The 26988-nt window shown below is 39.7% G+C and overlaps 2 protein-coding genes across 3 annotated transcripts in view; one reads left to right on the top strand and one right to left on the bottom strand.

Moving 5' to 3' along the window:
- The window catches only part of hydin (HYDIN axonemal central pair apparatus protein), a 95187-nt gene extending 88961 nt beyond the window's left edge, over window positions 1–6226 (bottom strand). Inside the window, exons 1-5 of the mRNA XM_075471211.1 lie at window positions 6218–6226; window positions 5411–5449; window positions 2979–3104; window positions 1507–1626; window positions 1060–1194 (exon numbers count right to left, since the gene is read on the bottom strand). Of these exons, the coding sequence (XP_075327326.1) occupies window positions 1060–1194; window positions 1507–1626; window positions 2979–3104; window positions 5411–5449; window positions 6218–6226 (429 nt within the window). The remainder of the gene's footprint in view (window positions 1–1059; window positions 1195–1506; window positions 1627–2978; window positions 3105–5410; window positions 5450–6217) is intronic.
- Window positions 6227–8735: 2509 nt separating this feature from the next.
- On the top strand, window positions 8736–22622 carry pnp6 (purine nucleoside phosphorylase 6). 2 transcript variants are annotated; one of them, XM_075470703.1, is made up of 6 exons: window positions 8736–8863; window positions 12191–12354; window positions 13580–13683; window positions 16621–16796; window positions 16888–17078; window positions 18751–22622. In XM_075470703.1, exons 1-6 carry the CDS (start codon window positions 8829–8831, stop codon window positions 18945–18947), a joined length of 867 nt encoding a protein of 288 aa, XP_075326818.1. In that variant the 5' UTR covers window positions 8736–8828; the 3' UTR covers window positions 18948–22622. The 2 variants fall into 2 exon arrangements, with proteins under 2 accessions (XP_075326818.1, XP_075326817.1); XM_075470702.1 differs by having other exon boundaries at window positions 12185–12354.
- The last annotated feature ends 4366 nt before the right edge of the window (window positions 22623–26988 follow it).

The following is a 26988-nucleotide window of genomic DNA, read 5'->3' as shown; positions in this document are numbered from 1 at the left end:
TAGGTCAAATTCAATTTTAGCCCCTGAAAAAAAAGAGGCTTACACATAAAGAGATGTAGCTCCTAAAGCCTCCAACCACTTCTGTTGTGAATATCATGTAATCGAGGATGAGGGCGTGCACCAAATCCATCATATAAGTTTGATTTGTTAATGCTTTTGTATCATTATTCTTCATTGTGCTTCAGTCTATACACCTAGAAAGTACCAACCAGGCCAGAAATCTGGGTGTAGTGATGGACTCAGACCTAAATTTGGAAAAACACATTAAGGCAGTAACAAAGTCAGCCTACTATCACCTAAAGAATATATCAAGGTTAAAGGATCTGATGTGTCAGCAGGACCTGGAAAAACTAGTCCATGCATTCATCTTCAGTCGGCTTGATTACTGTAACAGCATCTTTACAGGTCTACCTAAAAAGTCAGTTAGACAACTGCAGCTCATTCAGAACTCTGCTGCTCGAGTCCTCACTAAGACCAAAGAACTGGACCACATCAGTCCAGCTCTGTCTTTACATCGGCTGCCTGTCCATCAGAGGATAGACTTTAAATTTCTGATGCTGGTCTATAAAGCTCTGAATGGTCCAGGACCAGAATGCATCAGTGACCTCCTGACCCAGTATGAACCTTCCAGACCCCTCAGCTCATCTGGATCCGGTCTTCTATCAGCTCCCAGAGTCAGAACCAGACATGGAGAAGCTGCATTCAGCTTCTATGCTCCACATGTCTGGAACAAACTCCCAGAAAGCCTCAGATCAGCTGAAACACTCAGTGTGTTTAAGTCCAGGCTGAAGACACGCCTATTTTCAGCTGAATAAAGCTCCAAATCTGAAGCTTGAGTTTCTAAACTTAATCACATTTTAACTCCTAAATTTTATCTATTGTTGTAATTTCTTTCTTTTTTGTTTAAAATTTAAATCCTGTTTTTTTTTCCTACTGTTTTAATGTATCTGTAAAGCACTTTCAATCACCTTGTAGTTGAATTGTGCCGTACAAATAAACTTGCCTTGCCTTGCTCTCTGATCGTAGACTTGTGTGTATGTGTGTTGTTTGGGGCAGTACCTTGTTCTCCTGTGGGGTGAAGAAGACCGTATAAGTGGCGGACATTCCTGGTGCCACCTTCCTGCCCGCATCCTGTGGGCCTGCCACATGGAATTGCTCTGAGTCCTGCTGCTCCAGCTTCACTTGCCGTGAAACCTCAAAAAGAAATCACAGTAACAAACACAAAGCCACACACACAAACAGCTGATGATTTCCTAATTACTATTTGGTGTCTTGTACAGATATCCAGTCTCTCATGACCTTTTCCAGTCATTCTTCAATTTTTACATAAATTCACACTCCATGACACATACATAGTTTAATCTTGTTTTTCCTGCTGTTGTAAAAATAGGGATACTTTTGTCTGATGTTTCGTAGCTGGTTTTGATTAGAAAGAGTAGTTCCACAGCAGCCATTTTCTTTGAACATGTCATAAATAATATTCCTCACTCTAATTTATCAACACACCTTGTCTTTGTTGACAAGAAGCAGAGGAAACTTGTAGGTCTGTGAGGGAATGAAGTTCTGGAAGACCAGCTGAGGTGGGTAGGGCTGGAAAAGTGGCCGGTCCATGTCTACCGACGATGACTGACAAAACACACACACACGTGCACATGCAAGGCTGAATACTGATGAGGTTCTGTGTGAGTAGTGCTAAAAAAAGCATTTAACAGAGCTTATTCCTAATGCAATCCATATGGTATTCTGTGTTTTACAGTCGATCTGCAGTGCAAAATACATTCATTGCTCTGCTTTGGAAGCATATGTTTTACAACATAAATATAACATGAGAGAACTTTATTACATCTTACCTTAGCCTGTTTGTTTAGCCTGTCCAAGGACTCTGGCATAAACAACACCTTCTGACAAACTGTGTCATTCTTAAACTTTGATTTACAAACAGCTTAAAAAAACAAATGTAAATGTGTTAACGAGTGTTTTAGAGGTGATGTTGGAGGAATTTTATCATCTTTTCCCAGAGCCAAGCTTTCTATTTAACCATTATATGGTTATAATGTAAGGATATGTGCTTGTGGAACAAACTGAGCTCAGCGAGACGCACAGTGACTTTATGAGTCCAACTGTTTAGTTGTTCTTTATGGTGTTCTACACTTCTTCTGATGGTGCAACATATTTATGGGAAAATATGTCATCTGAAAGTAGATGTTTTATATCTTCTATTGTGACAGATTTACCAGATATAACACAACACTTCGCTGTATGTACATTTCTGTGCTCCACGGAGGATTGCTCTCACTTAGCAACTGACGCTGCTCATTCTGAAGGTTAGTCACTTACATATTTGCATATTCAAAAAGTCACACAAAAAAAAAAGTTTACAAGGTGAGATGCAAAAATTGTTCCTGTTAGATGTGATATGGGGGCATTTCTTAATTTCAAAGGCACTGCATGAACTTTTGTTGACATTTCTGCTTCAAACCTCATGTGAAACTCTGCCCTTAAAGTTAATGAGCACCGAGTCACATCGTTTGCCCTCTGCCCATCAAGCGGCACTTGCTGACTAAGGGGAAGCAGCTTTGGAACAATGTAAATGTCCTTAGCAGACAGCACATGATCTGTATTCAGGGGATGAAATGACAAAAATACGTTCATTAATCAATATACTGTATATATATATATATATATATATATATATATATGTATATTTAATATATGTACGGCCATGTTAGTGCTCAGTTATTTTGATTGTGATGAATATATACAGCCAGTATCTGAGCTGTAATGGCTGCCATTTGAGGTGCTTTACCTTAAATGAAGCATAGCTTCTAGAACAAGTTTCAAGTTTTTATAGCACTGCAGTATCCTGGTTATCAATGCCAGCTGACACTGCACCATCTGAAAGCATTTCTGCTGGCTGCTCTCTTGTCAGAAGTGAGACATAAAGCTGCTGAGGAACGACAACATTTGTTGGTATTTACTTTGTGATGTGCAGTGTCGCTCATACAGAGCTGCTCGAGGATGCGAGGCGGGTGCGCCTCGCTGGCGTTACTCAGGCGCTCCTCTGTGGACTGCAGCATCTGCTGGGTGAAAACCGATGGAGTCACCTGCATACAAACACCAACACGCAGACTTTTACAATGTTAAACAGCCAGGATGAGGCACAGTTCGTTACCGCTGAAAGAGGGAATGGGACACGTTAATCAGCTCATGAGGTGCAGGCTGTCATCTCAAAGCTTTGACAGCTATGACACCTATCAGAGATAGCACCATTAGCAACATATACATGAACTGATTTCATGTGCTTACTGCTTAGAGAAGGTTAATATTTTCCTGCTTTAGTGAGGCCCATCAGCAACATTTCATGGTTAATAACCACTCTACACAATCCACTGTCACCTCTGTATCAGTGCACCAGAGGCCAGGAAACATGTAACTGCACTTAGACTATTTCAAGGGTGGGTTAGAAAAGGATTTTAGCCTAAAGTCTGATTTAATAATTAAGCAGGGGGTAACTATATGCAATATTCAATAGCCTCCACATTACATACTTCAATTTATTATTCAGAAACAACAAATTTGTTGATATGTTTGAAAGTTGTGCTTGTAACTGATGTTTCATTACTGTTTCTCCTGCGCTGCTCATAGCTGTGGGACAAATAGTTTATTCTTTATATATTTACATATACAGGCATGATTTCTATGTAGAAGAAAACCGTGTTTATATAACCCTCAACTGAGCAAATGAGATCAGGAGCAGTTTCTAATACCAGACCCTCTGAGCTGCACAAAAAAATCTCAAATTAAACTCTGTCACGCCCAGAGACTCTCATTTTTGGTTTTCATGTTTAGGTTATGTTTGTTTTCAGTCCATGTTTAGTTTTCCCTTCACTTCCCTCACCCAGGTAATTAGTTTATTCCCTTCACCTGTCCATTGTCTCCAGCTGCACTCACTCTCCAATCACTCCCAGCCCTCTATTTAGTTTCCTGCCTCCCCTGTCAGTTTTGTCGGATCTTTGCCTCTGTTACCCTTATCTATGATACCTGACCCTGCCTGCCTTGTTTCCCCATGTTCCACGTTCCCTGTTTTGCAAGTTAAGTATTTATTTATTTACCCATGCCGTGTTAAGTTCCTTGTTTTGTTTTCGTTCACAACAACGTTTTTTTCCGGCTTAGCCGTGTTTTACGTTGGTACTTTGTTTTTGCTGTTAAATAAATCTCCTTTACCTTCTAAGTCCGCATCCGTGTCCAACCTTCCACACCCTCACCCTGACAAACTCTACAGGTAACTACAGATACAAATTACTTATCTCATGAGTCTTAGTTATTTAATTGTTTTAGTTGGTTTTACTTCTCTAATATGTTTCAATTGTACTTTTGGTCTTGTCTTTAATTTAATTCTATTACATTTTCATTCCTACCAGGTTTATCTATTTATCATTTATCTAATATAGTCCATACATTCATCCATCCATACATTCATCCATCCATTTTCTCCACTTATCCGAGGAATGGTCACGTAGGCAACAGGCAACCGGGAGAAAAACCCAGACACACCTTTCCCCAGCAACACTCTTCAACCCCAAAGTATACCGATGTTTTTACATTATGTAGGTAATGAACTCAGCAAGCTTCTTTGTGTGATTAAAGGAGAGATATCGTCAAACAAAGACTGAAATCAGTATAATTAATTGTAAAGACAGATACTCTGTTTCATGATCGAAGAGAGCTCCAGGTGAAGCAGGAGAGAGCGCAGGCCTAAAATTGCTGAGTAGAGGTCACAGCAACTAAACACTGTGGTAAAATATCGATTTTTCTTCCCTATAAGAAGCCAAGGTAATTATGAGGGCAATCTGTCATTTGAAGAAGGCTCTTTAAAAGCATGGGACAATGTCCAAAATGTTGGTCACAGGAAACTGGGCCCCTCCCGAGGAAAACAGGGGTCCAACATCTGCAGAGAACTTTGAATAAGACTGCGATAACCTTTCAGAGTGAAGTTTAGAAAGCATTAGTCAAGCTTTCTTGTCAGTTTAGTTCAGTGAAAAGGGTTAAAAGGGATAAGATAAACTCACCCGTCTTGATTTGTCCTCATTTACGAAAGGTTTATTACTGCAAAGCCGGGATGCCTTGTTCTGAGTCTGAGCACTTCTCATTCTGAATGTGCTCTGCAGTAAAATAACCTGCAAAAAAGAAGATGTCATGGAAGAGAAATACATAAAGAAAATGGTAATTAGGTGCTTATCTTTACATAATCAAATGAAAGCCGTGTAAAGAGCATCACCACACAATGTTCACCCGACTGATGAGGCTTAATTTTCTCTTTTTCTGTATGATGTTGCACCAGTTATGTAATATAATGACATAGGGATATTGCTGTTTATAAAAGGAGTGTCTCGCTATTCTCAATAAGCACAAGTTTGTTCAACTCCTGGCTCTTCAGTGAGTTACGTACCTGAATCAACAAGGCAAAAAAGTCATATAAAACTGGGATGACTGCTTGGCTGTGGCTAAAGACAAACTTAGATTTGGATACCTTGGGAGCTACAATAACTCATGGTGTAAGCAGTGTTTGTAAAATTAAAATACAGCTACTCACACGTTCAAATAAATATACAAAAGTATGCTTTTAAAGCAAAAATAAGGACCGGTATTGACATTAACAAACCCTATGAGGCTGAGCTCCACGTTAAATCATATTGACAGTTAAAGATGCCCTGATGAGAACATATGGATGTTGTTGGGAGATTTTAAAACTTTCAGGAGGAAAGGCTGAACCCTCCTGGATGTTTTTTTTTTTTCCTTTTAACCTTGTAGCACCCACAGTTGCAGATAATATGCAACATTGCCTAAAATGATCAAAAATAGCCCAATTCCAAAAATATTGGTTTATTCCCAATGCACAACAGCCAAAATTATTTTTTTCAATGATTATTCATATGCTTGGGTGTTACAAGGTTAAGGTCATTTAATATCACTGCAATAAGTGAAATGCATTATCAATACATCGCCTGAGGCCAGGAGTGATTTAGTAAACAGAAAGTTTTGGTTCATTTTAACTGTGAAGCCTTAAAACTGAGATACGTTGCTTTTGATAGTGATATAGTGATACATCTCAAAGTTTGTTTTGTTTGACCTATCGATGCAGGTTGGACATGAGTAGCTGTCTAAAGCTAAAATAAAAGTTAACGTGCTGCTTCCATGGGTGTATTATGCTTCTCACTGCTGTCATGCTAATGTAACAGCTAACTGTAAAGCCAACGGTCACCAACGGTCACGTAGCTGTTCACCTAATGTCGTTAGGAGTTTTCAAGTGCCTCAAGACTCTTTTTTACATCGCTAAGAACTTTAAATTGAATGAATATTTCCTGAAAAAATTATTCGTATAAATTACACACAAACAGCAAAAGAAAAATTCGCCAGTCAATCTCTCTTTCTTCATAAATCAATCGTCTTAACAAAGTCTTACCACTGTGTACGGGCACGTATTCTGCGCTGCAACAAGCGCCCAAGTTTTAACTCCGTTGTGGTCTGTTGCCAGGGCAACGCAACTAGAGAGGTTCCAGTAAACCGCATGCTGATTGGCTCATAGCCGCTCCGGAGGCAACAAAAGTATGACTGGTTGGTGTGCAACTGTAAAAGCAGGTTCAAGGAAAATACAGTAACGTGAAAAAACAGTAACCTCTTTTAGTACTACAGTTTTAGGTATCAGGAGAAGGAAGTAACTTTAGGGGAAACATGCCTGCTTTTAAAATTAGGTAAATACAACCTTTAAAAAAAATCACCCATGACATGTAAAACCCTATCATAATTAATTTCACAAAATCTAAGCCAAAATGCTGAAGGCAGTGTTAAACTATTTACAGTGTCCACAGGAATTAAATGGGTAAGGAGCAGCTAGAAACTGCAAATCAAAGACTTGATTGACTGATCATTATCAAGTGTGAGCACCGCTATGAAAGCATTCTGTCTCAGTTTTTGTTCAATAAGTAATAACACAGTGTAATATGTCATGTGTTGTTGTTCAGCTATGATTGCATTTACCTAATTTTAAGACTTGGGAAGAACCAGAAGAGTTCTCTTATTTCATTATGTCCTATAAACTTTACAACTGAAACACATAACTATGTGTGGAGTTATCCACATATATCCAAATTTACACATTCACAATATTAAACATCTTAAAACTTCCATCTTTAACAGAGAAAAGTGTGTATGTATTTCTCTTAAGGAATATACTGTGATCTTGAAAGATCATTTGGTAACTACTAACAATATGTGTGTAGAATTATGAAGCAATTCCACTACATTTAGATTAAGTTTATCTGATAATCTACATATAATGATGTCAAAGTCCAAAAACTGATGTATGATTTAAATGATTAAACAAACCTTAGTGTACTAGTGTCTGCCTTTGATCTGACTGATGCAAAGATTTGGAAAGAGGTTAATAAATACTCAACAGGCCTGCAGCAAGGGTGCAACAAGTGGTAAAAACCCACAATTAGATGCCTCACATCACCTGTGGCTGCACTTATATACAATCCTACCTGTGGTAAAAATGGGATGAATTGTGAAGGTTCCAGGAAACACAAAATCAATGACTCCTACAAATTTCTTTGGCCTTTGGTTCTAATTGTTAAATTAGATCTTTTGCTCTGTCTTGTAAGCGTGAACTGCATATCCCACTTCATGGCATTTTCACATGCACAAAATCACCAAAGCAGCCACACGCTCATGCAACACTAAACAGTGTGTGTGAGTTCAAGAGGGTCATCGTGAGGGCAAGCAGGACAACAAAAGGGATCTGAAACCCCAGTGAACAGGATGACAGGGCAGAATATTCCAGTTTAATCTACACATTTACAAATCCATTAATCCCCTTTGAATGAATGTACATGACACATTTTAACTGATTCAGTGAAAGGATCTCTCAAATGGAGACATACTGACCCTGATCACCACTGATATCAGTCATTTTTCTGAGACTCCATCATTTCTTTACTTTCTCTGGGTCACAGTATGAATGAATTAAATAATATTTCATTTGTATCATGTTGGGTATCAATGCTCATTTGCAACACATTAATTATTTAAACTTTTTGTTGTTGTTTTTGTTTACCTTAAAGTCGTCCTGTTTTAAATTCATGACCTCCAGTTTCCAGCCCTTAAAAACTGTTTATAGATAAAGTGAAAATGTTGTTTCACTTTCAGACAGATGCTTGGAGTTCATTTAACCATGTGACATCACACCACATTTGTTTAGTTTTAATGCTATATTGTTTGAATAAGTTTCCTTTTTGGCTGTGTGTGTAAGTGTGTGTGTGGTTTCTCCCACGTCACTGTCATTCTCTTCTTCTAATCCATTAGTCAGCACTTTGGATTGTTGTAGCCAGAGTGGGAAACAGAAACAGGGGGAGGGAAACTATTTGCACATACTGCTCACATCATCTGGTGTTTAAGCTCACTGGACTGTTGTATTAGGACATTACTTTTCTGATGGTTATGAATCTGTTAATGGGAACTCATGTCACCCCATTTTTGTGTGTTCCCAGCTTTTCCACTTTTCCACCCCCCCTCGTGTTCCCAGCCTTGTCACGTCCAATGAACGGATCACTGAGTTGCCCAGCCTGGTAGAAAATTGGATTTAACTTTCTTCAAAGAGAGCGGTATTCTGTGCAGGCTCCGCCCCGTCACCCTATCTGCCGTGACGTCAGCGCGTAGCATGACCTCCGCCATCTGTCCGAGGCAGCAGAACCTCCATCAGCCGCTCAGGAACCACCGTAAAGCGCCTGTAGAAAACGACACAACCGGCGTCTTATCAGCGGATCAGCATGGAAGCGGCCGCCTCATCCTCCAGTCACTGCAGGTAGGACTGATCAGGCCGGATGATGGGGGGCTAAAATGAGCGTCAGGTTGTCGAGCCTATTCCAGATCATTATAATTAGGATCATAGGCGATGCGTAAAGGTAAATATTCAAGTTTGCTGAACGCAATTTGTGAACCGCCTCGAAAAGCCAGGCAGCTGTGACAGGACGGTTTATTCTAAGGATTACAGCAGGCTATGAGGGCTTTCCTTCCATCTCTGACGTCAGCATGTCGGTTTCAGGTGGTATATATGATCACAGCAGATTTGTTACAGGTTAATCCTGCTGCATTCCACCTGACTTGTCAGTTCACATTGCGGAGTTTTGTGGTTTTAACTCGGAGCCTCGGACCCTAGCAACAGCCTGTGCTGGTGGAACGTGTTTATGTTTTGGGGACTATAGTTGTGTGTGGCAGGCAGCCAGGAGGGCATTCCGCTCCGCCGAGGGCTCCAGAACAGGAGTACAGAGTAGCCCCAGCACCACGGACAGCTCCACGCGAGGCTGGCCGACCCCCCCCCCCCCCCCCCCCCCCCTCAGCCCGCAGGAGCTCACTACCTGCTTACTCTTATTTAAGAATACTTGCAAATGTAAGCTGAATAGTTTAAAAACCTATTCTGATGCAGTCTTTTTAAAAGGCAAACAACAGTTGAACTCAGCTTACATGAAAGTTTGTCAAAGTTGCCTGTAAGTAGCCTACAAATATAAGCACAAACAAAAAGCTTTCAGAAATAAAGCAGGAATGCACAGCTATCTTTTTTCCCGTCCAGTTTAAACCGATTTTTCTAAAATTAAAAGGAATTGTCTTGTTGCTACAGGTCATTCCAGTCCATTATAACAGTTTTTCACACAGGAACAATCATTGAATTAAAGATAAAGCTGGAAAAAGTTCAGTATCTTGAATATGATGTTAGGATCTGTTGGGTTTACTTTATTATGGACTTTATAATAAGCATACACAGCCAGGACAACACTTAGCAACAGTTTTGTAAAATATGCAATAAAAAGTCATTGTGCTATAAACGACATGATCATTTTTTTGTATATTCAATTTTGCAGATTCAAACTACTCAATTTGTTTTCATTGCTGAAGTAAAACAAATGGATTCATTCATTTTCCATCGTTACATACATTTTATCATGTAATCAAGTTTTTATGGAAAAGCTACTTGTTGTAAATTGCTGCTGATGTCTCATCCTTTCAGTTTTACAGGTTTATACATCACTGATTTAAAAAAGATGGACCCTTAAAGTCATATGAATTCCTGTCATTCATTTCCAGTTTCTGCTGGCACAAGCTGGTATGTAGGAACAGAAGTTAAAGCATTAACCTGCGTGTCTCTGTGGTGTTTATGAGCTACACTGCCATCACCACCTGCAGAAATACAATCAAATGAAAAAGAAAAACACCCTCTTTAATCTCTTTAAGTTTTTATGAACCAGGATATGATTAAAAAGATATTTACTCCTTACCAGGCCTTTAAATGTAGGTAAATACAACCTCAGATGAACAACACATAGCATACGACACAGTGTCCATGTTTATTTAACAAAAAACAATAACCTGAAAATGTAAAACAACCTGATTATTCTGGGGGGTCATGGTAAAGAACTGATGGTCCAATGGAAATTATTCCAGAAGTCTTGTGTTTTATACAAATGTTTTTATAACATGCTAACTGGGGCCTGTAGAGTCTGAGATGTAGCTCTTTGGGTTTTTGACCTTGGGGTGACCTTTAACCTTTAACATGCCAACTGAGGCCTGCAGAGTCTGAGATGTAGCTCTTGGGTTTCTGACCTTGGGGTGACCTTGCTGGGACGTCCACTCCTGGGAAGATTGACAGCTGTCCTGAATGTTTTCCACTTGTGAATAATCTTTCTCTCTGTAGAACGATGGACTCCAGATAGTTTGGAAACGGCCTTATAACCCTTCCCAGGTTGATGGGCAGCAACAGCTGCTTCTCTGAGATCGTTGCTGATGTCTTTCCTCCTTGGCTTGGAACTCCTGCTTTTATAGAGCTGCTCACACTGACTGCTGATCAGTTAATCAGAACATTGATCAGCAGCACCTGGCTGCTACTTACCCTCTTAACTCCTGTGGAGGCAGCAAGGGTTCACTTAGTTTTTCACACACTGCTTCTGAGTTTTGGCTTTGATTTTGTTAATTAATTTGTATAACTTGTTCATCTTAGATTAACCTCAAATCTGGAGATGATCACATTATTTCCATCTATGTCCTAATACAAGGATACTTGTTTATCACATAACTATGTAATAGCTCTGTTAAGAAGGGTCAACAAAAGCCTGTTTTGGCATTAATCAAAGCATAAACCCTGTGGATATTTGGAAGGAGAGTTTGTTTACTATGACTCATATTGAAAATCATTCCTTTAACTTTATAGTCCAGCCTGGGCACGAAAGCACAGGGTCGACAAAACATGTCCATATTCATTTTGGTTTAGCTTGCAATGAAGTCACAAGGACAAAACATTGAAAGACTGAAGGCCCAAGGCTCCTCAGATGTAGCAGTCATCCTAGATGACAGCTACAAAATGGGCTCAAAGTCATCAGGCTCTCTCCCGATGCAGATTGGTCTGCAGCCTAAAGTGTCACTCCGTCTTAATAACAAAGCTGCAGGCACAGTGGGAACATTAACAAGGTGATAGCTTTCCAGGCAGATTTATGACCAGAATTACTGACTGTTTCAGTCTTTGCTTCATGCAGCACCCCAAGGCAAGCCAAATCAAATCAACATCATAATATGGCTGGTACACTTACTTTAGAAATAAAATGAAATCTCATGAGTGTGATGCATGATGTCGTCTAGCATGAATACTTCTTTTTACAAAGACTTCCTTGTTAATGATAGCTACCTTGATATGAGATTTTTTGTCATCATGACACCCTGCAGTGCAGTTTACCAGGTTATTTCGAACCTTTCGTAGACTTTAACAGCACATGAGCGGATACAAAAGCTGAACCAAAGTGACTTTTCCTGCTGACTTTGTAGGGTTTACTTATTTTTTAAGGGTAAAACTACTTTAGTGGAAACTGTTCTACTGCAGAAATGCTCAAGCAGATCCATTTTACGTCCATGAATATCTGAAGTATATGTTTTTTATTTCTTCTTCATAAAACCCTGATGGTGATGGTCGTACACATTTGAATACCTTCAAAGGAGCAGTCATGCGGTTAATATACCTTCCAGGTCTTCTCAGACATAGATGACTTGTAATTCTTTTAAAAAATGTCGACTATTCGTGGCATTTAAAGTTTTTGTCATCTGATTTTTTTCTGTCCCAGTTATTTAGTGTTCATGTTATCAGTTACAGTTATGATGAGTACAAGGAGACAGCGGATTGGTTGTTGGCCCACACTAAGAAGCGTCCTAAAGTAGCCATCATCTGCGGTTCAGGCCTGGGCGGTCTGGCAGACCTGCTGGAAGAGAAAGATGTGTTACAGTATACGGATATTCCACATTTCCCCACCAGCACTGGTACGTTGTTTCCATCGCCTACATTTCTGAATGAATATCCCCTCAAACATCGACAGTTCACCCAAGTTCTTAAAGTAAATTGAGTTTTGATATAACTGTGATCAACAAAAGTAGGAGAACTTTCTTAAAAGTTAGCTTTAAGGAATTTTGGCCAATTAACTTGAGCTATTAAATGTTTTTTAGTTTCTTCCCATTAACGGCTGCCTTCAGGTTCATCCACAGCTATTCTGTTGGACAAAAGTCAGGTCTTCATCAACATTAAAGGGATAGTTCGCCTCTTTTGACATGAAGCTGTATGACATCCCATATTAGCAACATCATTTATGAACATTTTCTTACCCCCCGCTGCGTCCTGTGAGCAGAGTTCCAGCCTCGTTTTGGTGTTGATGAAGGTAGTCCGGCTAGTTGACTGGGGCTAAAAAAATAAAGCGTCTTGCTTCTCAAAACAATATGCGTTCAAAAGAGTAATACATTTGCATCACAAAATCATTCTCCAGGAAAAAGTCAGACCTCACATCGCTTGGCGCTATTTTTGCCTCCCTTGATATCAATGCGTCCAGCCACCTAGCGATAGCCGCACCTGTTATGGTGTTTACTGCTCGGAAGCAGGGGACTGCTGGGTCTGCACTTCGGTCTGCACAGTTTACATTGGACATTTTGCACATTGAGTTGCCTGTGGTATGAAAATGCGCGATATAAATAAAGATTGATTGATTGATAAATTATATTGCTAATATGGGATGTAATACAGGTTCATGTCAAAAGAGGCGAACTATCCCTTTAACAAAGTTTTTCTTTAAGCATTCTTTGGTGAAAATGCCTGTATGCTTAAGGGCAATTTATGGAGATTCAGTTAATGGACATAGTTTTTGACACTCTTCTTTATAACTTACTGATATAGAGTTATATATAGAGTTAATTTATCCATCAATAACGATAAGCTACATTTACTTTAATGCTTTAATGTTCTGGTTAACTGTTTAGTCGAGTACATTTTAATAACTTTACGTTATTAGAAACTAATGGAAGCAAACCTGGTTGAGCTATCTCTATATCTACCTGCTTATGGATGCAGGTGTAATTATAAATGTGAACATATTTTTGCATTGTGATGAATAACATCTAAAGATTTCTAATTATTGCCCAAATGAATTTTAACTGCAGCTGTTTGGATACTACTCGTAAGCACATCTGCAGCTGCTCATACTGTTCATGTGCTGTGCAGTGCAGGGCCATGCAGGTCGGCTGGTGTTTGGGAGGCTGCAGGGCTGCGAGTGTGTCTGCATGCAGGGCCGCTTCCACTTCTACGAGGGCTACAACATACACACGGTAGGCTTCACATGTCGAGAATCATTCACTGTATTCGGGAAATTTTTAAGTGAAATTTTAAAAGCGTTGCTTTTAATATTTGACAACTTACTTTCTACACTGAATGAAACAAAACTCTCTGCTATCAGTTGTGTAAGGCTGTATTAATGCAAAGCTGTAATTTCAGTTTTTGCATGTTAATATTTGCTAATTAACACGAAACAGAAAACAAAGCTGAGGAGATTGGCATGCTTTTAGTGGTTATTCACCAAAGCAGTGGTTTATGAGCTCCAAGTCGTCCACGCTGAAGACTGATGACCTGTTCCTAATTTAATGGCCGTATATTGAATATTTATTAAGATATTTCAGTCTGGACCACATACTGACAGAGACCACCATCCAAATAACCATGTTACTTGATACTTTAATGTTTAGAGTAGACACTTCCTTAACTACATATTATTTCTTCTTCTTCTTCTTCTTCTTCTTCTTCTTCTTCTTTTACATAAATGTTTATTTCTTATAGTTAATTTTAAGAAAAAACATTTCAATTAATGTGGCATTTGTTGGCTACCTTCAAACAGATCAATCTAATAAAACATTGGGGATTTTTTTCGTAATTTGAGAGTTCTTGTTTCATTTATTTAAATTCTGGCAGGTAAATACTTTTTCTAGTTGTTACCTTTAACAAAAGTTCTAATTTAAGAGTATCACCAAAGCAGGCATTCTAAGCCACAGTGTAAGGTTGTAAAGCTTCAGCTACAAATTTGGCTAAATATGCTGTAATTACTTTGACTTTGCCCAGACGCGGCGGTTGTGGTTGGAAAAAGTCTTTGATATGATGGTGTGTTGTAATCCGATTGAGCTTTGGTTGTCAGACATGTTTTTATTGTCAGTTTTTTACCTCACAAGCTGCACACGGGCGTAAGTACTCTGGTTTCAATGCAGGGCACCCAGTGACTCAAGATGCTGCATTCTTTCTTTGACACTGTTTATGTTCTACAGCGAAACCTTCGTCAAACAGATTTTAAATGTAGAATCAGTCTATTGACCAGTTTTCTTTTTCAGGGGTCCACGTAGCCATGTAATTACATCTAAAATGTTAAAATTGGGTTTTGATTCACGATGGTTAACATTTATACCCCGCTTACCCTCTTTGCTGTCTGTAAGACTCAGCTTTTCATTCATTTGAATAATTTATATTTGAACTCTGGATAGCGTAGATATAAATACATTTATCATTTTTACTGATTTCAATAGTCTTGTGAGCAGATGTCTGTTACACTTTCTATCTCAAGCCAACTCGCTTCTGTCTTTTGAGATCTTGCTGATGCCAATGATATACTATATATGGTAACTGAGCCTAAGCTGGCAGTTTAAACTCTGACTTTGTCAGTCACTTTGAGGAAACATTCACAGGCTCTGCAGGTGTGACTTAATCTTTAAGCCCCGGCTGTGTCTGAAAAGCTAACTCAGTAATTCTCGTCACAGAGGGAACATCTTTGAAAGACACATGATTGATTTTGTGACAGATCTCCCCAATAAGACACTGGCTGTGGTGAAAGTATTTCAAACTTGTGCTCATATAAAACTGCTTTCAAAATGGGTTATTGCCCTTTGAATTTATTGCCTCAAACTGGACTTCATCTCATGTATCCTGTCGTAGAGAAAACTGCTCCCGCGACACTTAAAATTTCGTCACATCCTTGGTCTTTATGTAAATTGATGTATAATGACTTTTGATCACAACTTGACTGACCATTAACTAAAACTCTGGCTAACAATTTACTTTGTGTGTGGAATAATCAGCTGTAGTGACAGCTACACAAGGAACAAGGCTAATGAGGAAACAATTCTGTGTGTCATAGTGTCAACATGGGACTGGCCTTCTGGAGATTGCATATCCTGTTCCTATTTTATTACCAGCTGTGTGTCCACATTAAACGATTAATAAAAACCTCCAGAATCATAAAATCTAGGCTCATGCACACAGTAACACCAGTACAGATGTATAACAACTCTCCAGTGTTCAGTCAAGACTTTAGACATTACACTAAATACCTTCGGTTGAAACATTTATAAACTGATTTAAATTAAAAAGGTTTTGACGATACCAAACCTGAATGAGGTATATTCGACCATGTGGTTGTCTGGGAGGTTGAGTCAGACTTTGTCCTGTGTTGTGATCATTATGACCAGGACCCTGTTTGTAATAACCACACAAGCGTATTAGCTCTTTAGATGGCAGTGTCAGTTTGTTGGCTGGAAATAGCCCACATTTGAATTTTTTAGCAGTCGAGGCAACATTTTGCTGCATGGCCAGGGGTGTATTCCATTTACTTTGAGGTGATGTGAGAGTTCAACACAGTCATAGTTTCTTTTTCTTCTTTTTTGTTTTTGCATACGTGGACATAAAAATATTTTCATAACATTCTGTGAAACTGTCACAACAGGCATGATTGCCAGTTTTTAAAACAGGAAAACGTCTACGCACAGACTTTAGAGGGTTTTTAAAGAGAAGCTGCAGACATGAGCTGAGAAGCCAGAGTTTGTTTCCAGTCCAAATGACATTACATCTCTTCTCAGCTACTGTTAACTGCAGCTTTGACCCCCTGTTTGGTTAAGCTGAGGCATTGACACATCAGTTCAACCACATGTTAAATCTCCTTTTATTTGAATTACAAGGTGACGAGTCCTGCCCCATCTGAATACTTTCTTTCGTCGTGATGAATGTAACAAAAAAAAGCACAATTAGTGTCCACCAGCGCACATGCAGTGACTTTTCATTCCTGCATTTCTTTTACATTTTACCGAGGCCAAGTTACACAGTAGACAATGACATCTTACCAGACTTCTCATGTAATTTGTCCCCAAGTCACCTCCATCTCGTGTTGTGACAACAAACAACAAGGTTGTGACAGTACTTGTCTCTGAAGCATATCTTGTTTTTCTCTCCAGGTGACATACCCGGTGCGAGTCTTCTTCCTGCTGGGTGTGGAAACTCTGATTGTTACAAATGCAGCAGGAGGACTCAACGATACCTATAGTGTGGGAGACATCATGCTCATTAAAGATCACATCAACATGCCTGGCTTTGCTGGGCAGAACCCTCTCTGTGGACACAATGAGGAGAGGTAGAGCACAAATGCCTATTTACTATGACAGTTTTCATCTGTATCCTGCATATCATTGTGTGTCTTATCTGTGCATGTGACGTTGCTGCAGGTTTGGAGTGCGTTTCCCATGCATGTCTGATGCGTATGACCGAGAGCTGAGGGCCCTGGCCAAGAGAACAGCAGAGGAGCAGGGCTGCGACAGTTTCCTGCAGGAGGGAGTTTACTGCATGCTGGCTGGACCGACATATGAGACCATTGCAGAGTGCAGAGTCCTGCAGACGCTAGGGGCTGACGCTGTGGGTTAGTACAGCTTTGTCATGTTGACTTAATACAAATACTACCTTACTGTGGAAAAACTTGCAATTGTATGACCTTCCATAAAACCAACTGCAGAGTCATGAGTAAAAATGTATAAATGATTTAAATAAGGTGAGATAATGTATGAAAAAGCAGTAGTATGAGACTCTGGAACAGGAACTACAGAAGCCAAATCGCATTTGCCAATTAGCGAAGCCTCTAATTTGTTATCAGTTTTCACCAGATTTACTGTGCTGTGCAGATAAAACTTATCTGATGGTGTGAAGGTGTTTTTTTATCCTTAATGTTATGAGCGTGAAGACTGACACAACTTGATAGCGCGCAGACAGTGATCAGTTTAGCTAACTTTAGACCATCCCAAAAGTCTTTGCAAAGCAATCAAAGGAGAATCTGCTTTTTTTTCTGTCAAAGGATGCTTTTTCTATCTGAACCCCCTCACACTAGTTAGCCAATAACCTTGTAATTATTCAAAGCATAGACACTTCAGATCAAATTCACATCCTCTACATTGTTGCACAACCTCCAACTACCAAAGAGGTACATAGCAAAGCGTGTCTTATTCCTTCTTTAGTCACTGAAAACTCCAGGTCCTTTTTCCCTCCTCCCACATAAATATTTAACAGTCACACATCTTTAGATTAAACTGGACTCACTTCTTTCTCTTCAGAAGGTGGCATTGAAACACAAACAATCCTACATTATATGCTGAGACCATGAACTGGATGAATACTCGATTCTGATTAGCAGGATGTTCATTAATATCTGAGAGAGGACGCCTGCTTAGTAGCTCCAGGGTCCACTGTTGTAAATTAATGTGCCGGTCGGATAAGTCTTTTTCATCAGCATCGGGTGTCACACTCCAACATTAGTGGGGGAAATATATTAATGTTATTTCTAACATTGAGTGCAGTCTGACTTATCTTCCGAACACCATAAAATGGTGACCGTAAGACCATAAGCAGTAAAGTAAAAGATGGACATAGGCACCAGGTTTCTGATGTGAAGCCAACAAGGAATTACCTTAAAGTGCAATACCACTGATGGCTGCTTGGCTCCAAAACATCTCTGGCTCCAATATATTCCTCTAAAAAAAGCAACCCATTCTCTTATGAAATACTGAGGCTATACATCACTATGGTGTCATGACCTTATTGCATTCCCACTTTTTAGTGCCCTGTTGGAAGGGCGAATTCGGTTTTAGTTTGATTTTTAGTTTAGTTCATCTAAAACCATTTGAAATACAAATAAATTGTGAGCCAGAAATAATATTCAGAGCCATAGTGACTTATTTGACATCAATACTTTACAAAAGTGCTGACAAGTGTTCATCTAAAAAAAATATAAAACAATTACACGTCAATCGAAAAAAGAAGAAATTGGATTAATTGTATGTATTTGTGTGAATAAAAGACCTATTTCATAATGTTATTCCTCTTCATCAGACTGAAAATTAACCTCTGCAAGTAGGAAATGTATCAGAATGAAAACTGATGAGTTCATATGTGAGAAATATTCTCTTAATTTGAGCATATCACACAAATAAAACCACATTTGAAAACTATTGCTGTTGCTGTCCCGTTGCATCGTGGGAAATGTATTTTCTTCGATTGTTTTTACACATCGTGGTGAAATACAACCTTTTCCTTCTGCCCAGGTATGAGCACAGTCCCAGAGGTGGTGGTGGCTCGTCACTGTGGCCTTCGTGTCTTGGGTCTGTCCCTCATCACCAACAAGGTTGTAACAGATTATGAGAGCAACGAGAAGGCAAACCATGAGGAGGTGCTGAAGACCACTGAGAACCGGGCTCAGGACCTGCAGAGGCTTGTCAGTCACCTTGTTACTCAGCTGTAGCGACCTCTTCTAAGATCTTTTGCAACCAAAATGAAAAGCTTTTCCAGACCTGCTGTGATTTCTCTGATGTAGGGATGATGTTAGCTGTGAAAAATAGTGAAAAGTATGTGCAGATGGCGGGTGGGTCATGTTGGCAGGGTAGGTTTTTACAAATTATTGGGTGTGGTGGTTGGCCACAATGGTAAAAGGTGCAGAGCACAGAAAGTAAAATGTGTTGTGAGTCAGTTTTTGAGTATGAGAAACTTATAATAGATGGAGTTGTCCTTGTATGTTGCTAGTTTAGGACTAATTTATGGTGATTCTTGTGTATATTTCACACAGCTTGCTTGATTTTTTTTTTTTTTTAAAAAAGCACAAAAACAATTAAGTTAGCTACTGGTCTAAAGATTTTACGTCTGATTTTTATTTTGGCGCTGTCCAAACATTTGAACATGGAAACAATATACTAATCATTAGACCCATAAAAACCAAAAAGCTATGCTTTACTGTCATCCCTGGACAAAGGTGCCAAGTACAATTCACTGTTGGACCCACTGACTCTGTATAAAAGCCTGTGTCATATTCTGGTGCAGTGGTCTCAAACTGGGCTGGTATGGCTGCAGGTTTTTGTTCCAACCCTGCAGCAGCACAGCTGACTTGTTTCATTCAATCAACTGAACTGCCTGCACTGAAGGTCTTAACCGGTTCAGTTTCAGGGTTAGACCAAAAACCTGCAGCCTCACCGGCCCTTTCACGGATCAGTTTGAGACCACCGTTCTGGTGTCATAGGACGCTTTCAGCATCAGTTTTCAACATGTTGGGTAAACATAGTGACATGGTGGTATTCAGCACACAGATTCATATGATGAAGCTTTATATCTTAAACCAGGCTTTTGTCTTTTCCTGAGTCATAACAAATAGTTTCTGCTCCTAAACCAAGCCAGGAAATTGTGTTACCTAAAACTAACAGATAAGTTCTGGTGTCTAAACCTAACCAAACAGTGAAGAGCAAAGAGTAGAGTAGTGTCAAACTGAAGTCTAATGTTTCCTCCACCTCCACTTTAGCTGCCTTAAAGAAAGACATTAACTACATTTCAGGAACCCATGACAAAAGGCACATTGTATCTATTAGACATGTAGGGGAAGGAGAAAGGATTGGAAGTTCATATAATCACCATGACGTCACCCACTGGATTATAAACCGCTGTTTAACAGCTTTAATTGTCACCATCGTGCAGCCAGAGTTGAACAAAGGAGTGGAGCTTAAATTGATACTTAAAACTTGATTGAACAAAATTATGAACAAAATTATATTATTATTGAGGCCTAATGTCTGATTAATCACATGAATATCTTTAGGCTAACTGCCACACGGATCAAAATAAGGGCATTTTGCTAATGACACCACAATGACTACTTGATAGTATTGCACTTTAAGGCACTTTCTCACTGGCTTCGTACCGGTGTCTATATCCATCTTTTAAAATCAGTTTATGGTCTGATCACAGCAAGCTTTTGTGTTTTATGGCATCACATCTGATGTTAATGTCACGGTGTACGGACACACCCTGCAGTGCACCTCTGCTTCACTGCAGCAAGGTGACAAGTTAGACCGTTAGACTGCAGCTACAACATGACGTGCAGTTTACGCTCTCAGAGTTGTGAGTTATGTCAGAAGCTTGAGGAAAACAGGTGGAAATGTGGAGAATAATGACAGTTAATGAGCATCTCCGACACTTTTCATCTGAATCTACATCAAGTGTTATCAGAGCTCTGATCATAATACAGCATGGCAGTATACCATTCCTTTATTTAATTTACACTGCTGTCAGAGACTCCACATCACAGATCGATAAGAGTGATAGGAAAACTGTGGTGGCTATTGCTCAGCCACCACTACATATTTCTACCCTGACACCAGAGCTGCAGGGTGGTTGTGGCGTTCCCTGTGGTGCCTTTTATGATCTGCAGGATTAAACATCCCACTTCTCTGGGGCATAAACTGCATATCTGACCATGTCCAAATTTTATAATCAAGATTTTAGTCACACTTTTAGATGATGGTGACATGGTGAGCAGCACGTCTTGATGCCGACTCACCGAGACTTTTTGCCTCATCTTTAGATCATGGTTCATTAAAATAATCGTCTAAAAATTTACTTGCACGTCCTGACCACGTTTTATATATCTTATTTGCATTTAGTGAGAGCTTTATGTACAACTTCCACCTGTGAATGCATCATCTACAGTTCTGAAATGGATTCAGGAGGCACTGCCCCAATCCCTCCTCTGCCTCTAACATTTTGTCCGACGCCTCTGTTTTACATTCTATCAGAGAGGAAGACAAACCATCGTGGTCTAGGTATCAAAATGGCTCCCAAAAACCCTACTGACAGGCTACAACTTGGGTCCAATCCCAGTTCCCAACCTTGTTCATATCACTTGGCCCTACCCCTCAATTTTCCAGAGGTGGGGTGCCCCTTTTCTTTTAGGGATCATGGAGTAGTTGTCATCTACACTTTCAACCATGGCATTGGGGGGCATTTGGTTGACTAGATGACCATCACTCTTTGACCTCTATCAAAGGAAAAAGAAGGTCGACTGAGGGAAGTAGGACTGGGCTTTGATCTCCAGAAGCAAAGGTGCACCTTACCATTGCAAAACAGAGATGCAGAGGCTAGATGGATGAGCACTTTGTGTGCTGAAGAGTGGTCTTGATATGCTTGTGGAAGGCAAAATAAAAGAGTGACTACCAGACTGCTATCATAGGCAAATAAGTGAATCCACTTGATAAAAGCTGCTATTTACAGAGAATTTATTCATTGTTTGTGACAAGAAATACACAAAAAAATACATTATTTATGTACTAATCAGCATTGGCATATTTGCATTCCAGTTAAATTAGAAAAGAGTTTTATATTGCAAGGAAAAAATTACAGAAGTTACTAAAAATCCAATCCATTTATTACTGAAAATAAGTCTGAGAGGAACATAGTTTAAAAAAATCCTGTCCATAACAGAAAGCTCTTATTATTATTATTATTAGTGATCTTACAGATAAGCAGATTTATAGAAATCAAATTAGTCACTATTATTGCATGATATAATCTAAAAGAAATGCCTAAAATTAAAAGCTGATCTCGTCAAGCAGCGGAGATGCATGAGGGAGTAGCTTCGGCATTTGGTTCCGTTTTGTATATCAAGAGACCACAACACTGTAATACCAGGAAGAGTTATAATCCCTGGACCTGCAGTTTTCAGTCTGCTCTGCGCAGATCTGCAGCCGCTTGCCAGCTTCCCTCGACCATTTTATTCATTAGAGCTGGAAAGGCTGGAGGAGTCCAAGATCAGCAGTCCACCTCTTAGGCCATTTGTATTAGTCAGAGCATCATGAGCATTGGAAGTCTTAAAGTGTAATTCCACTCCATTCCATTTGTTTATTGTAAAACTTCGGATATAGTTAATCACCAAGAGCCCTGAATGTATGTACGACTAAATGGGTGCTATTTTCTGTACAAAAATGGCCATTTTTGTACTGTATTTGTCTAAATAAGCATTGTTTTATATGTTTAGTTTAGACATGATTACTATATCAAGGTCTCAGGTTGAAAACCAGTACACTTACATAACGAAGTACATAATAAAGCAATTAATTTTCATGCCAAATGTTGCTGCTGTTAAATAAAAAAAATGTTGATGACATCTGGACGCTAGTATTTCCTTGCATGGATGAGTGCGCATATTTGTGTGAGTGTGTGTGTGTGTGTGTGTGTGTTCAGCACAAAATGAGTCGATATGAAACTTGTGTTCAAGGAGAAAAGGAGGTTTTTTCCCCACTTTTAGTAATAATGTGGAGCAGAGAAAGAAAACACACACGTCATCCACACACATATCTCTCTCGATCCTTCGCGTTCAACCTGCCTCAAACAGATGAAGTCGCCGTGAGATTGAGATGGAGTAGAAATGGCTGTACCGTGCCCCCGTGCCGCTCTCTTACATAATTCATCTACATGCAGCTTGTAGATGTGCAGCCCTCTGTGGAGCTGAAATATTAATACAAATGAAGCAGGCGGCCCATCAACACAAACACAACACCTGTGCTGGTCTCTGTTGCATCTACACTTCACAAACGACCAACAAATAGCGAGCAAATGAAGATATGCATGCTTGATACAAATATCAAACTCTCAGCCCTGGGTGGAGGAAAGTGGAAAACATGATACACAAACAGACAGACGCTGCAAGTGTGTTCTGCTCAACAAGACCCACAGGCTGGCGACATGCCTCATCTGTAATGTAATGTTGATCTATCTATTGTCGCCACGCCAACTGAGCCTATAGGGCTCTATATTGATTATCACAGGGTGCAAAGAGAAGCTGAGGAAATAGAGTGGGACAGCTCTGCTGAGTTTACACTCTTTAAACACCATCACACATTCAGGCTTTTTCTTCATTTTACACACTCATACGCTCCGCTTTTCAGCACGTTGTGTACCTGTGCTCGCACTCTCTGTTTGACAGCAGTGCACCTGGCCGGCTCTGTCACTCTTACAAGCATAAAGAGCAGCGTTGAAGCAGGAATGTCTCTGCTGACTTTCACACACTGCCCACAAAACCGATCTGCTGCCAGCGGCGTGTCAGCACTGTAGCAGCGTGCGGGGTGGAACTGGAAAACTACTGCTCCACTTCTTTAATGGCCTGACAGGTCAAATTCAGCAATGCATCACTTGGAGTGATGAGGTCAAACTGTTTATTTTTCTGGATCATTTGAATTATTTGACAACACTTTCAACTGGGACACAAATCTTGATTCATAGCCCCAAAAATAAAAAAATGCAAACAATCGTGATAGACTACACAGTCATGTCCTTATATCATCATTACTAAACCACAACATTGCTTGGTTTATGGTTGTAAAAACGCACTGTTTCATAAAACATCATCTAAGGAGTTGGATGCTGACAAGATGATATATCATTTAACCACGTTTGCCACTGAAAATGGACTCTAAAAGCTACCTCCCGCATTGAAAAAAGATGTCATTGGAGTGAGCACAGCCATATCATTATGACCACCTGCCTAATATAGATTGTGCTCCCCTCATCCTGCCAAAAGAGCTCTGACCAGTCAAGGTGTGGTCAAAGGAAATCTGAAAGTGTGATGCAGTGTATTGTATCGGGACTTTAGCAAAGGATCCTTTGGGCCCTGTGGGTTGTGGGGAGGGTCTTGGTGTATTAGGCTTACTTCCCACAGATGCTGTCAGATCCCGTCAGATTGGTGAGTTTAGAGGTCAGGGAACACCTCTGGCATGCTTTTTAGCCCTTCCTAAGCTGTTTTTCCAAGGCCTGATGCTGTCCCTCTGGAAAGCTGCTTGTTAGGGGAGTGGTGATGCCATATTGTATGGCTGTGGGGGGTGATTGGTCTACAGAAATGTTTAGAAAGGTGTCAAAGTAAAATCCATGTGAGTCCCAGGATGCAGAACATGCAATAATAACAAACTTTATTTCACAGACTCAAGGTCCAGATAAGAATATGCAGTACATTAAAAAGACATTAAAAGACATACAACAATGAATCTCATCGCAATGAATGCGACGAGAAGTGTTGCTCACTTTCCTTGTCAGTGGTTTTAATGTTATGGCTGATCGTTTTACACGAAACTGGGGTCAAGCCTCTCAGTTAGTTATTGAAAGAAGAGAATACCTTTCTCATTGAGTAGTATATGATTTTAAAGGAAAAAATATTGTTGCTTTCAGTCTATTTAAATAAGACATTTACCCTTTTCACACAAGTTGACACATTTTCCTGAATTCTGAATGAAATGTCAATGACAAGCTTGGATTTAAAGCCCTTAAACTTGTTTGAGGGCGTGGAGTGAGCAACTGGACTCCACTTTACCAACAAATCAAGGAGGTGAGTCTTGGTTGAGATCTGTCCTACAGCTTCAAGCTACCATGCAAACATACATTCGACACAAACTGCACTCAGTATCCCTCAAAGCGATTCATTATCATATAAGAGAGCATACAGTACCGAACCGAGTCCTCACTTCCACAGACCAAACTGATGGAAAAATACTTACATTTCACTTGTCTGCAGGTTCAAGCATGGACAGCTGGTTCTGATCCCTCTGTTAAAGAAGTTTTGTCAGGATTCATTTGAACTGACCCAAGTTGTTAAAACACAGCAACACAGATGGAGAACGCTGAAGTAACAAAACAGCCAGACGGCAGGTTAATGCTCCATTTAAAATTCAAGTTGTAATTCCTCCATTACATATCGCCTCAATAAACCCTGGATCTCACTGTTGGTCCAATGCTCCGATGCAATTCAAATTTCATCTTATTTATTTGTTTATTTCTTATTTTTTTCTAAAAGGTGATAATTAGAATTATTGCTAACTAACTTTGACTAACTTTGACCAAAATGAAAGAAACCTTCAATCTGATTGAGTGGGACAAAAACAGATGTAATTTCAAGCTTCCTGCCGGGAGAAAATAAGAAACACATATTAGAATTTAGATTTCATAGAGCTTTCTAAACTGAGTTGTTTCTTAAATTAAGTGACCTATACAAGCAGTTATGGGAATTTAAATAAATAAATACATTTAAAAAAATTATATTTCGAGTGTTTTGATGTTTCATCATCATGATATCAACATTCACATTAATGTCAGTTTTATACCTTTTTATTAGCTTAAAACTGTATAACAAACACAGGTGAGTTAAAGAGGGCTACATTTAAAGATAATCTGCTTTTGTGCATCTTCTACGACTCACCAGCATGCACAGCTGCAGAGGTAGAAAGCATCCCTTGTTTATACGCCTGAGCTCAGCATCATATATGGAAGTATATGTTTACACTGACGGGTATCTGTGTAGAATAATCACAAATGTGTGCAGCCGGAGGGCAGAAAGCAGCACTCGTGGATTGTTTGATGTAGCCTAGCTCCAAAACAGAGATAACAAGAGAGTTAACTTTACCAGTTGACAAAAAATATGGGAGGAGGATCGAGAAACGAGATTATAGCCCTTTGCAAAGAGCAGAAGAGTGATTTCAGACCAGGAAAACAGCTGACTGAGCTTCTGTGAGTCCCAAAGGCAGAAAAGTCTCTTCAGGTCTCAGAATGCAAAACTCTGACCCCGTGTCACAACATCAATCTCCTGAAATTACACAGAGACGATGAATATATGCATCTGATTATTCCTCTTCACCAAGAATTTTCTTCGTAAAAACACTCAATAACAATTATGATGTGTATCAGGCCAAATACTCACTTATGAAATATGACAGCAGCTCAAAGTGGGATGATCAGTGGAACTGTTAACACTTTTAACTTGGCGAGGTGTCGTTTATATCGATAACTCTCTCATTATGGATTATTTATAAGCAGAAACCTGCCTACATCACATGTTTTCCTAAAATAGTGCCCTATGGGCAAAATGCAGGTGCAAAAGAGTTTGAACATCCAAATATCGTGGTACAGTGAATACAGCATGCAGACAGAGACAAGCTGGTGCTGTGATGCAATAATATTGCTGGAAATTACATAATTTCAGATCTGGTGAGGTTGTGTTTTGGGAGTTTTTTATTGTTCTGTTGTTGGCATGACTTTGAGATTTAAAACAACTGTAAATGAAGAGTAAAAATATTTGTTAAAAATTGGTCCGATTCATACAAAGCCAAAAATAAAAGTTGCCTAGCAAAGGAAACTAAAAGGCGATGGTGGAAGGAAGAAACTCCCTTTGAACAGGACGAAACCTCCATCAGAACCAGAACCAGGAAGGGCGGCCATCTGCCTGGACCAGCTGGGGGCTGAGAGGACAGGAAAGAGGGGACAACAAGCAGCGTAACACCAGGCCAGGGACGCCTGCTGAGAGAGAGAAACACAAGTTAATGACAACAATGATGTCATATGTACATAAAGAGGAAAGGGAGGAGAGGTGCATCATGGGATGTCCCCCAGCAGTCTGGGCCTATAGCATCTTAACTATGGGATGTTTCAGGGTCACCCGAGCCATCCCTAACTATAAGCTTTATGAGGCTTTAACATGAGGCTTG

This window comes from Odontesthes bonariensis, chromosome 7 (assembly GCF_027942865.1).
Source record: "Odontesthes bonariensis isolate fOdoBon6 chromosome 7, fOdoBon6.hap1, whole genome shotgun sequence".
NCBI lineage: Eukaryota > Metazoa > Chordata > Actinopteri > Atheriniformes > Atherinopsidae > Odontesthes > Odontesthes bonariensis.
Note: the sequence above shows the minus strand (reverse complement) of the source record. Positions and strands in the feature narration are given on the sequence as shown.

Bases quoted from the DNA above. Each gene is read 5' to 3' on its own strand.
- pnp6 (XM_075470702.1), top strand. From the start codon at position 8,829: ATGGAAGCGGCCGCCTCATCCTCCAGTCACTGCAG. The intron at 8,864-12,184 runs GTAGGACTGATC...TCATGTTATCAG, and splicing joins TCATCCTCCAGTCACTGCAG to TTACAGTTATGATGAGTACA. The intron at 17,079-18,750 runs GTTAGTACAGCT...CCTTCTGCCCAG, and splicing joins GCTAGGGGCTGACGCTGTGG to GTATGAGCACAGTCCCAGAG.